At 36.4% G+C, this 15,513-nt stretch overlaps 1 protein-coding gene across 2 annotated transcripts in view; it reads right to left on the bottom strand.

Moving 5' to 3' along the window:
* The window catches only part of LOC111155624 (unc-5 netrin receptor C), a 354,147-nt gene that overhangs the window by 82,053 nt on the left and 256,581 nt on the right, over nt 1–15,513 (bottom strand). For both annotated transcript variants that reach the window (XM_022515897.1, XM_022515904.1), the window contains exon 4: nt 13,067–13,170. In XM_022515897.1, coding sequence (XP_022371605.1) covers nt 13,067–13,170 — 104 coding nt within the window. The remainder of the gene's footprint in view (nt 1–13,066; nt 13,171–15,513) is intronic.

Here is a 15,513-nt window from a genome sequence, read left to right as displayed (position 1 = left end):
ATTTTCTGTGACGGGTCATATACTAAGTATTGTAGGTCGTGTATGTCAAGATTTCTAAACTGTAGGAGAGACAATATGTAAATGAATAAGCATGGTTGTATTCCAATAAACCTTTGTTTACAAAAGTTTTATAGGAACTTTTTTTTATAGAAAAAAAAAAACAAGTGGTGGGCCGTATTTGGTCTGCAGGCTATATTTTGCTCACTCTTCTTTTGGTTGACAGGGAAGGCCTCTCTGTAGAGCTGACTGAGCACTAGGACATGAATATCTAGAAAAAACCAACCACACTGAGCCAGGTACAGGGTACAGGGAAGAGCAATGACAAAAGTCATTGTTTGAGAAGCAGAAATAAAGCCTCCATGACTGAAGTGTGGTGAAAGAATGAATGAATGAGTATGTGAACAGAGGCATGAGTGAGTGCCCAAACAGAAAATAAAACTACTGCTATGAAGCGGCAAGTTTATGTAAAGAGGCATTCCCTTAACTGAGATATGTAGCCACGTTCAGAGAGAAGAAACAAGACATGGGATGCATAAAACTCAGTAGGATCTACCTAAAATTAGTTTACTCACTGAGTACCCATTGAACAGCTATTATACACTAAGGATTATTGCAGGTACTAAAAATCAGACAAAATATTTAATAATTATGACTTTCAAAGTTTTAGACAATCACAATGTTGGATTCTATTGATGATTAGCAATGCATATATTTTGATTTCTAGAAGCTGAAATATGACTTCTAAGTACTGCAAAATACTGCCTGTCACAGAACTAAGAACAGTACTATGATAAACAAGCAAATGAAAAAAATGTGACCTGGGAAAGTGTGTGTGTGTGTGTATTTATGTTATCTATCTATCTATCTGTTTATATATATATAAAGACAGAGAGAGAGAGAATGAGAGAAGTAGAGAGAGACATACCAATTAATTTCATTTTAGGAAAATATTTTGTAAAAAATTTCCTGAACATCACCAAATGAAATATGTTTAAAAATTATTGACATTTTTCTAAAAAAATGGACCAGAAGTTGAGTTTAATTTTTCTTTCACATTCTAAAATTTTCATTTTTAAAATGAAGTGTGTGTAGATAATAACAACAAACAACAAAAATCAACATTTTTATCCTACTTTTGGAAAATTGATGAGATGATCTAACACTTTTTAAATAAATGACTTTCCCCCCAAAGATATCTTTGTCTGGATACTATCTGATTAGTTCATGAAAATCAATCAAACACAGCTACACACAATCTGTGTAATTTTAATGAACTGAATTTCCAAAACATACAGTCCATAAGGCTTTTATTTTATTTTATTTTTTTTGTTATAGGAAAAAATATGGACTTCGGAGTTGCCAGACTTGGCTCCGTAGCCAGGTCCTCCCACTTGCTACGTTTGCAGCCTCACGCAGGCTGGAAGCTCCCAGAAGCACGATGTTCACATGTACAGAGGGAAGGACCATCCCACCCAGCGTTGTAGGAGGATTTAATGAGATATGGAAGGGAATGCACCTGGAATTAGGAGGCAGGCAATAAATTTAATTTAATTACTTCTTCTCTAAGACTGAGTTTACCCCAAACAGAGCTGTCTGCATAAATGTATTTGAAATGTTGATGATTTAGTGTTCCTTAGTGTCTCTATTAAGAAGTACATATCTTCATATTCATAATACTAATCAGGAAAAACAAAAACTGGGAGAATTCTTTTAATTTCAACTGCATGGGGCTATTGGTATTAGTTTACGGGTCTCCATTCATACAACTCTCCCAGTGAGGAAAGTTTCCCCTTATTTACAGCTTCAGTCCCTTCTAGTGTATGTACTGGAAGAGAGGTCATATTTCTAGCCTTCCTATAGGAGAATTGGTTCCCAACTCTTCTAGGAGGATAAAACGTTTAGAAATCACGCCAACCGTTAGGTCTTTCAGTTCTATTGATGCCTTCAGTCTGGCAGAGAGTTCTCAAAACACCAACATGATTTTATTAATGAAGATGAGTGATTCCCAATTTGATTATAAGTTTCAGGACTGGGGCAGAGTGACCCCATATTGTGTGTTCCCAGGAAAGATATATAAAACTGCCATCTCTTCCTACGTGTGGTGTGATTTAAGAATCAACTGTTTTTTTATGGCTCCTAGATGCATGGTTTTATAGCTTTACTGTTACTGATATTTTATAAAATTCAGAACTATTGGCTATATAAGTGCTGTCAGGGAAAAAAAAAAAAGGTTTTGCAGCAAAACATGGAGATCATTTGTCAACAGCTCAGGCTTCTTTTCTGAACAGGCATTTCAGCATTCAACAACCTCATGTTTCAACTCTCTCCCTGAAAAACTTTATTCTTCCGTTTAAATTTAATTTTTGATTTATATCATCAGCAAAGGCAGAGAAAAGTGGATTACCATTCCTAATGGATTATCCATTTGTAGCTTATAATTAAATTAAATTAAATTAAATTAAATTCTAATCTCCAGTTTAATCTTTACTTCCCACACTCATTTTCTCACCTTTATTCACTCCCCTTCCCTCTTTCTAATTAACCATCATAAAAGCTAAGCTACCTAACTAAGACAGAACCCCAAACTTCTAATGTTAAGAGTAAAGTGGGGGACTCATTTACACAAAATAATTATTTTTCAAACATTATTTATCTTTAAGTAATTTGTTTCATGGTTTGCTACTAAAATTGTGTAAATCCTAACTATGTTCATGTTTTACTATTAAAAAGTAAAATTTTTATTTTACTATTAAAAAGTAAAATATTTGGACAAAATGATGTAATAAAAATAAATCAACAACATGCCCTCTTCCTTGTTGCCTCATTCCTTCCAGCTCTCAGGCACAAAGAATATATCCCAGGACAATGCATTTATCAGGGGCTTTTTAGGAATTCCTGGCACTAACTAGTATTAGCAATCATAACTATTTCCAAATATAGTAAATGTTTGCTCTCAGTCATTTTTACATTTTGTTTAAGCAAATCAGTGCCACAGTAAGAAAAAATAATTTACAATCTAAATTCCATTCTGAGCACTGGGTATTAATGAATCCTTGAACACTACAACAAAACTTTGCTGGTTAACCGAACACAGTAAAAAATAATTCCATTCTTATTTTCTGACCAACTGTTTTTATTTTTTTTTTTTAAGTTTTTATTTATTTATTTGACAGACAGTGATCACAAGTAGGCAGAGAGGCAGGCAGAGACAGAGGGGGAAGCAGGCTCCCCGCTGAGCAGAGAGCCTGATGCGGGGCTCGATCCCAGAACCCTGGGATCATGACCTGAGCTGAAGGCATAGGCTTAACCCACAGAGCCACCCAGGCGCCCCTGACCAACTGTTTTTAAAACAACAATGGAGACAAAATATTTGAAACCACAATAATAGAGACTTTATAACAACGATGGTGTTTAGATGATAAAAGTACATAGTTGAATATTATTAAACATTAGGAACATGAGCTATATTTGCTAGAGTACATATACTTTACACAAAAAGCTTTATGGAAAAGCATACCTACACTATGCTCTGACTACCTTCAGGAAGACCAATGTGTTGGTTTCATATGTCTCATCTTCATATTGCCAGAATCAACACAAGAGTAAGAGGCATTACTTATATTAGGAAATTTGGCTAAACTCCAACTCTGTAAAACCAGGCCACGTATGGGCCACAGATGACAATATAACAACAACAGTAGCAAAATAAATTTTTCCAATAGTCAGAAAGCTCCCAAAGTTAATGTACATGGAGACACATAAGCAGAAATTATAACAAATTATAAATCTGTTGGTGATTCGCGTATTGTTAGAACACCTTCAACATAATCCTATAGGCTGAGTTTTGTGACTTTTTTCAGTGTTGTCTTTTCTATCAATAAAGCTGAATCCTTTTTGAGAATTTTAAATACTTCTACTTAAGAACATGTTTCTTTTTTTAGTTCAGGGTAAATGACATACCTGGATTTTACTGATAGGACAACGAAATTTTGAAAAAAAAAAAAAAGGAAGGAGAATCAATTCAATTCTTCACAGAGATCTTTTTAGAGATAGTTGGTCATAAAATTGCTAACAATGAGAGGTGTTCAGCTTTCCCTGAAGAAGCTACTGACGCCCTTTGCCCTTTAGATACATGAACTTGTTAACAATGTGATTGGTTAAGGAATTGTTTAATTGTATATGTCAATAATACAGAACAAAGCACCTTGCAGTTTTCTTTCCTATTCTACTCCCCTGTGAAAGACAGATGTGTTGTGTCTAATTATTCACTGATTGGTATCGGGAGAAACATTAACATAATTGGCACATTTGTTCTAATTAACAGAGAGAAACTGCCACATGCCACCCAACGTGAAAAGTGAGTCCAGCAACCATTAGCTAGAAAAACCCACATCTATCAGAAAAGGTTACTCTGTTGAACTCAAACTGGAGCCCCTCGGGTCAGAACACCAAGAATGAGAATGTCACAATAGAGCTGAGAAGAGTGTGTACCCCTAAGAGAGTGGGGATTTAGCCCAGCATTGTCGGATGCAGGTACATTAATCAAACAAATGGGAAAAGCAATTATGGGGTGATTATCAAATACACACTGAGCCAAGCCAAGCTTCTAGAAGGAGCATTCGTTAGATGCTGGGAGTCTGCCAAGTTTACTGACCAGTTTGGAAGTGACAGGTTTGAAGGTTTTTCCATATTTGTTTTAACACTGCCCTTTAGACCAGCGGTTCTCAAACTTTGTTGGATTTAAGAATCACGGCGGTTGTGGGGGGGCTTTTAAAAATCTTGATAGTCAGCCTGCACATCCCGCCAGTTCCCAGGTGATACCAACAGTATCCTCATTGGAGAACCAGTACTGCGTGCAGACTAGTTCTCGTGTTCTTGCTAAAAATGCAGATTTGGGGTGGGTGGGGTGGGATGGGGCCTGAGATTCTGCCTTTCTATGCAGTTCCCAGGTCATGTCCATACAGACAATCTACACATCACACTTTGACTAGTAAGGCCTTGGCAATTCTAAAAGATATCCATAGCTAATAGCCTTCCGGAGACTTTTACTACATAGGGTTTGGCTCCAATTGCTCCAGAGTTTGAAATCTCAGAGTTATTTTCTTTTGATTTCTCACAGTGGCAACAGTTTCTCTCCACCTTGCATGACTAACAAAGTCTTCACTATAGGAGGCAAGCAAATGTTCTTTACCCATAAATTGTGGCTAAAAAAGTGCCTTAAAAACAAGAAGCAAAAGGCCATTAAAAAAAAGTGTGCACAATGACACGAGCTTTCTACCTCTACCTCCCACCACCTGCCTAGATAGCTATTGTAGAGATATTGTTCCAGATGTTCTCTATTGTCAAGAATAGAGGCTACTTTGTTTATGTACCCATTTGCTTATCAGATTTGCAATAAAATAAGATGCTTATTCACTTCTGTGTTGACTACTGTCCAAAATACTTTGTATGTTTCAATGGGTTTGTGAGTGTGTTTTTATGCTTTAAAAAAAAGTGTTGGTCTTCAAGCATGTTGAAATTGTATCTTTAGACAATTGTAAAAAAAAAAAGCTAAAGAATTAAAAAAAGCAAGTGGAAAATGTAGTGACATTTTGCTCAGTTGTAACTTCTGCAAAGAGAAGGAATTTGCTAAGAAAGGAATTTGTTTTCCTATTGAGGAAACACTCCCTTAATTGCACATATGTCTGGCTCATTGCTTTTGAGAGCTGAATGTACACAGACCATACTGCGGAGGCAAACTTGTCTTGAAATCTGAAAACTTTCATTCCTAAAGCCTAAGTTCAACTATGAGAAGATAAAAGCACATTGACCTAATGAACTATTGAATTAACTAATAGTGACAGCCACCAAAAATGCCCAAGGTAGAATGACTCTATTAAGTAATCTCTTCCATGGGAGCAAAATGGCACTGAAATATTCTTAAAATGCTAATTTTTTTAGGGCAAAGCAAACATAAATTGACGAGTCAAGTCCATTGTTAGTTCCTAACCAGTCTTCACTACAAATTTGCTTTTCAGCAAAAGGAACTCCTAGCATTTCTTCTTATTTATCAAGTAAAAGTGGGACTCTTACCAAGTTTGGCCATCTTTAGAAAATACTGGCTTTCTGCTCTCTAGCACTGCCATTTCTTAACCCCCAGTGAGTTTACAGTAAGTAGTGCCTCTAGGCAAATGGGGGGAATCACTGAAAGAAATTCCAAAGCAAGAGAACTTATTGAAGAAACATATACTTTTCTCAAGAAATAAGGGTCATGGAAATAAAAGACCATCTTGCCCTGTGATTAAAGACACAGTCTAGGTCACTGCCTGGTGCTAAAGTGCTACTGAGAGAGAGATTATATTTGAAAACAGCTGAGGTCTGTTGATCACTGATTTTAGGTCATTTAAGAAAAGCTCTCTCTAGTGGATGTGCTACACTTTAGCATGGAAAATTTTCCTTTCCTCTGGAAGACCAAATAGTTTCTAAGTTTTATTCATTGAATAAAATAAAATCTAAAAGTCATGTTCAGAATTTTTTATCCCACAGAAATTAAGGTATTTCTTTTATTTCTCCATCTCTCTCCATCTCTTTTACTTTTACACTGAAACAAGCAACCATTTTCTCTCACTTGTGTTGGGGCAAGGTCCCCTAGATGGATCCCTGCTTTCGTTCTCACCCTACAAAAACGAATTTTTCACACAGCAGAGGGAATGATTTTTGAAAAACAAATATATCCCAACATGATAATTCTGTACTTAAAATCTCCAGTGGCTCTTCCTGCATTCGGAGATATATCCAAGCTACTACCATGTCTGTTAGTCTACAAACTTGTCTCTTCCCTCTGACTAAAGGACTTCCTGCCCTCCTCATGGCTTCACTGTGTGTCTGGGCCACTGGCCTCTTTGTAAATCATACAGCCACATCCACTCCTTCTGAGGGTGTTTTGCTCCCCCTGCCTGGAATGTCCTGACCCAAATCTTTTGATGACTGGCTCTCTCCTGTCACTCAGACCGCATGTCGGATAGTGCCTCTACAGATAGATTCTCCTTGACTTTAAAGTGACTTCCCATCCCCAACAACCATCAACCTCTCAAAATGACCTTGTCTTATTTCCTTTCACTGGCAATTATCGGACGGCATCTTGGCCATTTATTTCTATTCCTGTTTAGTCCTTTTTTTTCTCTTTTAACCCATTAGGGACTTTGGCTGACTTGTATCTCCTAGATACTAGAAAATTATACTGCACACAGTGAGTAGACAAAAAATATTTCTTGAATCAAGGAACTAGTAATTGAAAAATAAAAAGTGCAGGTTGTACTATAGTTCAAAGGAACCACTACGTATGGGCCCAGGTGAAGCCACAAATGTGTTATAAGTCCAGAAAAGGTTTATAATTTCTTACTGTTTTTTGAAAAACTGATGTTGGCATCATTTAACTTTATTATTCTTTTTAACTTGGTTTACACGGTTATTTGGCTTTCTGGTGATCTCTGTGTATAACTACTAGAGGCAGATACTGGAAGTAAAGCATACGGGGTGACCATGATGAAGCGGTGATGCTGACAACTGTTGACTGCACCAAGGCAAAGCTTGCAAGCTGACTGCTAAAAAACCCCTTCTTGTTGCTATGGCCATGCTAGGAGAAAACTCCAGCAGATTCTACTGAGCACCGAAAGTAGTATCTCCCCCCAGATCTGTATTCAAGCTCTTCTTTTCTCTCCAAAGCTCTTTCGCCTGCAAAGAATAGAAAGCACAGCTCGGAAGACAATGCATCTGCATGGAAATGCATCCACATGAATCTCCAATTATGAGAGAACGGCAGTGAAACACGCACGCACACCTCTCATGAAACAAAATGTTCAGCGGCCATATTAGTAATCACTTAGACGGAGTGCCACCTGATGCTGCACATTTGGCGGAGCCTCCAGCTGCCAGCAGCTTTTTGCCCTGGCAGTAGTAGCTTTAAAAAAAATCTGTTCCCTCCTTATCAAGACCAAACTCAGCAAAATAATCTATTCTTTTGCACTTCAACCCATATTTTTCCACTTGCTAATTAGAGATGCAAATGTTGATAAATAAAATGATGGTTTCTAAGCACAAGTGGGTCAATAAGTTGAACATTGGGCCCTGTTCCTCCAATTAAACTCCTATGAGAAATAGCTCAATTATAATTAGAGAAGCAATTATCCCCTTGTTAGAGGTGATACAAATCACAGGTTTTAGTGAAAAATTCAGTTTTGCTCCTTCTGCCATGCCAACAAATCTTGTATCCATTGATGTTTTGATCCCAGTACTCTCCAAAAGACAGAATCTCATGAAATAAAGTATCTCTGAGTATATTTCTGCCTCATCATGCGACGGCAACATTTTCTAGGTATAAACTAAGATGATCAAAGAGGGATTCATTTCACAGAGTGCTGCTATTATGCCACTGGAGCAACCCTGCACCCATTCATGACTGCATTAGTTTTCTGGCTTGTTTAGGGAGATGGGGAGGCTTGTCTATTGAAATGCAAGAAAAACATTATAGTTTTGGCTTGGTCTTAGCAAAAAAACAAAATAGTGGGCAATACCATTTTAGAGGGTTTCTGGCAGTTGGTTTTCTTTCTCTCATTTAGTCTACTCTTAATTTTAATATGAGTATTACTAACCTGCCCTATATTCCTTGAACTAAAGTAACTCCCAATGAGCTCCCTCCCCACCCCCCCGTTCTTTTTCTCCTGATCCTAGTAGATTGGAAATTTGCTCTCAGGCTTCAGACTGATGGATCACCTCACCTTACACTGAGTTCTGTCAATCGGGTTGTATCTTCAGGGGTAACAAACACACCCATTTGGAATCAAAGTTCTATCTCCATTTCCTAAACTGTACCCATAGCCAACAGGGACTCTTTTCTTGTTTAATTAAATATAGTCAGAGAATCTACTAAGTAGATTCAGTCTGCTGGTATTAGAGATAAAACATGAGGAATCCCCTTTTTGGTCCTTATTTCTTTACAGTTTAGGCAGGCACAGAAGTCAACAGATATGTTTTAACAAAGGTAGTGGCTGTGGCTATATAAAATCCTTGTATATAGGGGCCAGCCCCATTGGGTCATCCATAGCAGGTGTTAAATTCTGAACTAATTCTGTATGTGCTGCGAAGTAACTGAACACTCCCCCTCTCCTTCCCAATACTGGAGGGCTCCCTGGGCCACCCTCTGATTCAGCAGCTAAAGAGTTTATACCTGGAATAGCATAAGGCCTTCAGACTCTGTCCCTGTGCTAAGGAATTTGTGTAGTTGTCAAATATCTTAAATAAATAAAGTTGATAGAAAGGGCTTGGCAAGAAGATCAGAGAGGGGGAACATCAAGCCTAGAACACTGAAACCCATGTGCTTTATCCTGGAGTGCCCACAGCATAATTTTTTTTCCCCTCCCCAATAAATACGAAGGTGAGTTCTTAGTCAAAAGAGTCACCACCTGTAGTGATGGGAATACAAGAAATCTGGATTGGTCTCTCCCTCCTCTGAAATTTTGTCACTCTCTTTCCTTTGGCCCTGAAAAGGAGAACTACCAACAGTAGCCTCAGCCCAAATTTCCTCTTTGACATAAAATATGTGGGCTCTTGGGACTGTGATGACGAAGTGGACAATAGTAACTTTAAAAATCAGAAAAAGGACAGCAGCATGTCAGGACTTGTAGCAATTTACATGAACAAGGCATCTGTAAAATGGATATTTACATACGGGGCCCCTGGGTGGCTCAGTTGGTTGAGCAACCAAAACTCTTGGTTTTAGGTCAGGTCATGAACTCAGGGTCCTGGGATTGAGCCCCACATGGGTCTCCATGCTCAGTGGGGAGTCTCCTTGAGAGTCTTTCTCTCTCTCTGCCACCCCCAACTCTCAAATAAATAAATAAATTTTTTCTTAAAAAGTAGATATTTATATAAACGAGGGCCTTTCCTGATTTAAAGCTTATAATGCTATCTTCATTGTAGCTTTTATGGACTCTAACCAAAGCCCTGGCTAGAGAATATGGGAGGGCATGTTGGTGGTGGTTCTTCACAGGACAGAAGCTTCCTCTCTGCATGCCCACACAGCACCAGCACAGGTACAACGGGCTCAGGGACTATTCAGAATTCAAGAGATTGAATTCAGTCTTCTGTGAATCAATGGGTGATAATATAATAATAATACAAAGAGTGGCTGATGTTTCTTGAGCTTTCTGTATGTTTTAAGTGATTCACATGTACCATCTCATTTAAATTCCCAAAGTACACTCTGGATAGATACTATTATTATTATTATTATTATTATTATCTCTATTTTATAATTCAGAAAACATATGTACAGAGGACTGAAATACTCTTGCCCAAAGTCAAAAAGTTAAAAATGGTGATGCTTGTGTTCACACCTAGAGTTCTGTAAGGAAATTAGCTTAACATTCTATGGTGGTGACTAAAGGCAAAACAGGGGATGATGTTAAATGTTACTTATGACCTCAGAAATGCCTCTGCCACTATTTGTATCAAAGGTGATACCACTGTAATTGAAGATTAGTGGAGTTCTTTAGAAATTTATTGACTTGTATGGGAAGGAAGAAAATAATTACCGCCTCGTGTTCTGCAAATAATGTACCTGACTACTTCTTCAATGGAGCTAGACACATACTTACAAAACAAAGATCAACCGGGTTGATCAGTCATGTATTCATTGGAAATTTACCATTAGAGATTTTCAGAATCATTTGTCTTGGATGCAAAAGAAGCACGAATTCTTGCCAGTATGGCCGATACCTTAAGGGCTGATTTTATTTATGGGAAAGCTCAAGAGTTGATCTGTAAGCTCAATATTTCATTCTATGTAATTTTTAGGCTCTAGAGTCTTCAAAAAATTTAAATATTAAGTAATGAATGCATTCATCATAAAATTAAAATAATCTTACAATCTTTTAATTCACCAAGTTAACATTTCATTCCTTTCTTTTTTCTTGATCTTACCCCTCTTAAGCAACTGACCATGTAATGTGTCCCATTAAGGTATTTATTAGCTTTCTGATCTTAGTGATTCTAAGGGTGTTGGATAGAATCTACCTAGGAGTTTATTAGCCTGCTCTTGAGCATGGTTGTTTGATGTCTCTTCTGACTTCAAAAAAAAAAAAAAAAAGCCACATTAAATATAGTTCTTTGAATGTCAAATGGGTATATGATTTTGAGCTTGCCAAGTGTTAATTGGTCTCTTCCCCACTGATGATACAAATAAAATTCACAGCCAATTAGTTTTCAGTCATGAATCTTTACTCCTTGACAAAGTGAATCACTTTCTTGGAGAGGCTAAAAAAATGAAAAAATTACTAGGATCTTGTCATTGAAAGTCTTTGCAGGGATCAGCAGTCTGTAAAAAATGTTGGGTAAAAACGAGGTTATGGATACCCACCTTACTCAGAATATATTTTGGTCTTTAAAGCAGTTTAATAAAGGTTTGCTTTAGAATTTTAAAAAATACAATTAGGGAGACAGGTGCACTATTTTAATAAGTGAAATGAAATACTGAATAGAAAAGAGTTGCCTCTTTCATCACACTAAATCATATTATATATCAGTGTTAGAAGATAAAGTCTTGATGTGGTTGGATAAAACAGCTATGATCATGCAAAGTTTCTGATGCACTGCTAGAAAGTACCATGGGATGCCACTTAGCAGGCAAAAAACAGTTCTCTTCTTTCAGAGTAAAACAAAAAGTTTCATGAAGAGCGCTACTTTGAGTCTTTGCATTGGCAATGGAGAGATATAAACGCCTGTGAGAGAAAAAAAAACGCAGTTGTTTTCCAAGTGCCTTGCCTAAATTTCTAGTTCATATTATTAATAATATTTGGAAAGAGCAATTAATCTTCTTGTTGTGAGACAAGACTCCCACCATTGCTTCAACCTTCAAAAGACTGAAAAACTATGAGAAATCTGATAGTAAGTGTACAACTATGAAACATTTTTTGAACAATGATGTGTCAATAATATTTGTTTGGAATTTCATAGATAGGAAGGATTCAGGACTTATTTTTATAAAAAAAAAAAAAATTAAGCAGGCCCACATGCAGGCCCAAATTGCAGCAACTGAAAAATGCCTCTTTCCATATATTCAATAAAGAGTAAAAATTCCAAAGGACTAAATATAGTTTTTAGGTTAATAAGGACCAACAAGTTGGCAGTAATACATGTCACTTGTCAAATTGAAGTGTTTCTGGGCCCACAAAATACCAGATTAGCTAGGACAATAGTTTTTGATGCCTATGAGGATGTCTCCTAATAGTCATAAAAGGTAACATTTTTGAGAGTTTAGAGTTATTAACAAATGAAAGACATGGTATTAGATGATTTTCCTCAGCAAATATGCTTTATGATGGGGAATGGCTCAAGGAGGGCATGGTACTCTCTTGTGGTCATCTAGGCCAATCCCCCATAGACAGACATTTTCAAAGGACACTGTATGGTTTGGTGCTAATGAAAAACATGGTATGTATCTGATTTGTCATGCTTCATTAACAATCAATAGGCTTTGTTTTAGCAAAAACAAAAAATGAAAACGAAGAGCTTGATGGAAAGCTCATGGTAAGAAACACTTGTTATTTCTCAAGCATGTTTTTATTCACGGTGTGTAGCTATGGCCTTTAGATTACATCATGGAAAAAGAAATGTATATGTGGGGTGCACAGGCTCACAGACACAGACACACACACACACACACACACCCTTTTTACATTTTTTGCATATCATCAAGGACAATAATAAAATTGATAGTACATCATTATCTTATCACTTTGCTATATGATAAATGCCAGATAAAATAAAGCAATGTTTCTGATTTCTTGAACGAGAATGACAAAATTAAACCAAGCTGCCTGTGGCTTTGTCCAGTGGGGCATTCTAATTGACTCCCAAGTCATTAATCAGTTCCCAATCAATCTATTTTGCCAGCAGCAGGCAGTTAGGACTCCATCACCAACCATTCATCATGCCATACCCTAATTCACTGCACCATTAGCCATGGATTAGGCCTCTGTTAGAATAACTAAGTGCCAATAGCTAAATGCAAAGAATTTTTGTTACTCACCTCAGCCACTGGGATCCCTTCAGGTGGTCGACACTGGAGCAACACTTCCTGTTCCAAGGATACTTCCTTTCCCAGGGGTTCCTGCTCAAATGTCTTCCGTAGATCTGGAAAGCACAGGTAATAAAATACATGACAAAACTAATAATTAACATTTAGTCATTTATGGAAAATGCTGTAAAAATATCCCAGCTTAGTATTTTATGTATCTTTTTATTTTTTTAATCACGCATTGTTAGTATTGTACCATAATCTGGGTTATTATAGCATGTGTGGTGGAAAACATGAAATTCAGAGGTTATTAACTGCTTCTGCTAGAGTGGGTAAAAGAATGCTCGAGTCCTGAAAGAATGTATGTAACTTCTTCTGGTGTCTCAAACAGGAAGCAAGAAAAAGGGGAACTATGGGTATGAGTCTAAAAATATCTCAGTATGTAATTATGTAGCCATTCTTTAATTAGAAGATCAAATAGTCATTTTTGCCCAAATATACCAACTGCCTAACTACATATTTATATAGTTATAGTTGCTAAGATAGTTATAGGCAGTAGACTTTTAAAAATTGTTATAGGTGGTGACAAACATATCATAAATCAGTTTGTAATTTTAAACACCAAAAACATAAATGATTTAGCCATAGAGCTTTGAAACAACATTAATTTTTTAAAAAATACCAAATATTTTATTTCATACATGTATAGTTTCAGCTCCTACCAATGAAAAATTATTGAAATTTTACCTAGTTGATTTTGATTATAAATTAATGCTTCTATCCTTTCATTCCATGGCCCTGATAAAGGCTTAAGAATCTAAAAGTACCATTTTAGCTTATTGAACTATGGGTGGAAACCCAAGACTCTGGAGGTCATATCCCTAATGTCTTTCAAGGAGCTATCAAAAAGCACCATCTGGAAGAATGGACAGAGAGAAAAAATCTATTGTTACATACTTGTCATTTACTGAATTTCTTGGCATAAGAAAACTTTCAAGAGCTTATGGGTTGTGAGAAAATTATGGATCTGTGTGATCTGAGGTAAGACAAGAGGCTCTAAATGGTGATGGAATTTCTGGCAGAAGGCTACTTCTAATTTGATTATTGAGAAATTGAGTATATTGCAGAAATAAACACTTAAAATCCACAGAATTATCAGAACTTATAAGTTATCAAAACCATGTGCTTATTTTATACATAAGAAACATATCTATCAAATTACTCAAAGCCTTACAGCAAAATAATCAATGCTACATTAGGGTATTAAGGAGGGTACAAATGGCATGGAGCATTGGGTGTTATATGTAAACAATGAATCTTGGAACACTACATCAAAAACTGTATGGTAATTAAAATAACATAATAAAAAATAATAATAAAAAAAAGAATAATCCATAATAAAAATAAAAACCTGTTAGGTTTATTTTTATTATGGATTATCCCAACAAAATAAAAACCAAAATAACCATAGTGATAAATGAAGGATGGTACCCACCAATCAAAAGCATAAAATTCACACGTCACCATCTTCATTCTAAATGGGTTCTTAAAAATATATATTTTTAAGCTTTATTTATTTAAGTAATCTCTATACCCCAGGTGGGGCTCGAACTCAAGACCCTGAGATCAAGAGTTCCAAGCTCCACCTACTGAGCCAGTCAGGGATCCCTCATTCTAAGTGTTTTTATTGCAATAAGTAATATAGGTATACACATCAAAAACAACAACAAAAAGAACACACTGAGCCCCAATTTGTACATATTTTGCTATTGCACACATCCCTTTCACACATCTTTTGGTAAATCTGTGTCCTTCCAACACAAACGATAAAAACAAACTGAGGGTTTTGGAGGGGAGGGGGTTGGGGGGTGTGGGTTGGGTGAGCCTAATGGTGGGTATTAAGGAGGGCACGTATTGCATGAAGCACTGGGTGTAGTGCATAAACAATGAATTTTGGATCACTGAAAAAAATACAATTAAATAAAATTTAAAAAAAACAAAATTTTCTACTCCGTCTGTTTTTACATAGTAGCTTCTCTTTGGACCCACTTTGGCAGCACATATACTATCATAACTCCTCTTTGTTTTGGATCTGCATTAAGATAAAATTTCAGCAAAATGCCAAATACTAATTAAAAGAATAGCAACAATGAAAACTTTTATGGGATAAAATGTTCCTGACAACATATACCTCGTTTGTAAAAAAAAAAAAAAAAATCATTCTGAAAAACTCCCATCTGATGTAGGGTAGGGTAGGGTGAAGAAATAATTACTTGAATTAGTTCTCAAATTAAAGAACCTACCAACTCACTCTTGGTTAAATTAATCGGCATATCACAAAACGTAGGGCTAAGAGTAGGAGTGAGGCACATATGTCTCCAAATAGTTAAAACAAATTCTTTTAATATTTGTTAATCGCATGCTTTGGTTGACACTTGATTAGGTACTTAAGATGATGA

This window comes from Enhydra lutris, unplaced genomic scaffold, assembly GCF_002288905.1.
Source record: "Enhydra lutris kenyoni isolate GAN:26980312 unplaced genomic scaffold, ASM228890v2 scaffoldscaffold3, whole genome shotgun sequence".
Lineage (NCBI taxonomy): Eukaryota > Metazoa > Chordata > Mammalia > Carnivora > Mustelidae > Enhydra > Enhydra lutris.
Note: the sequence above shows the minus strand (reverse complement) of the source record. Positions and strands in the feature narration are given on the sequence as shown.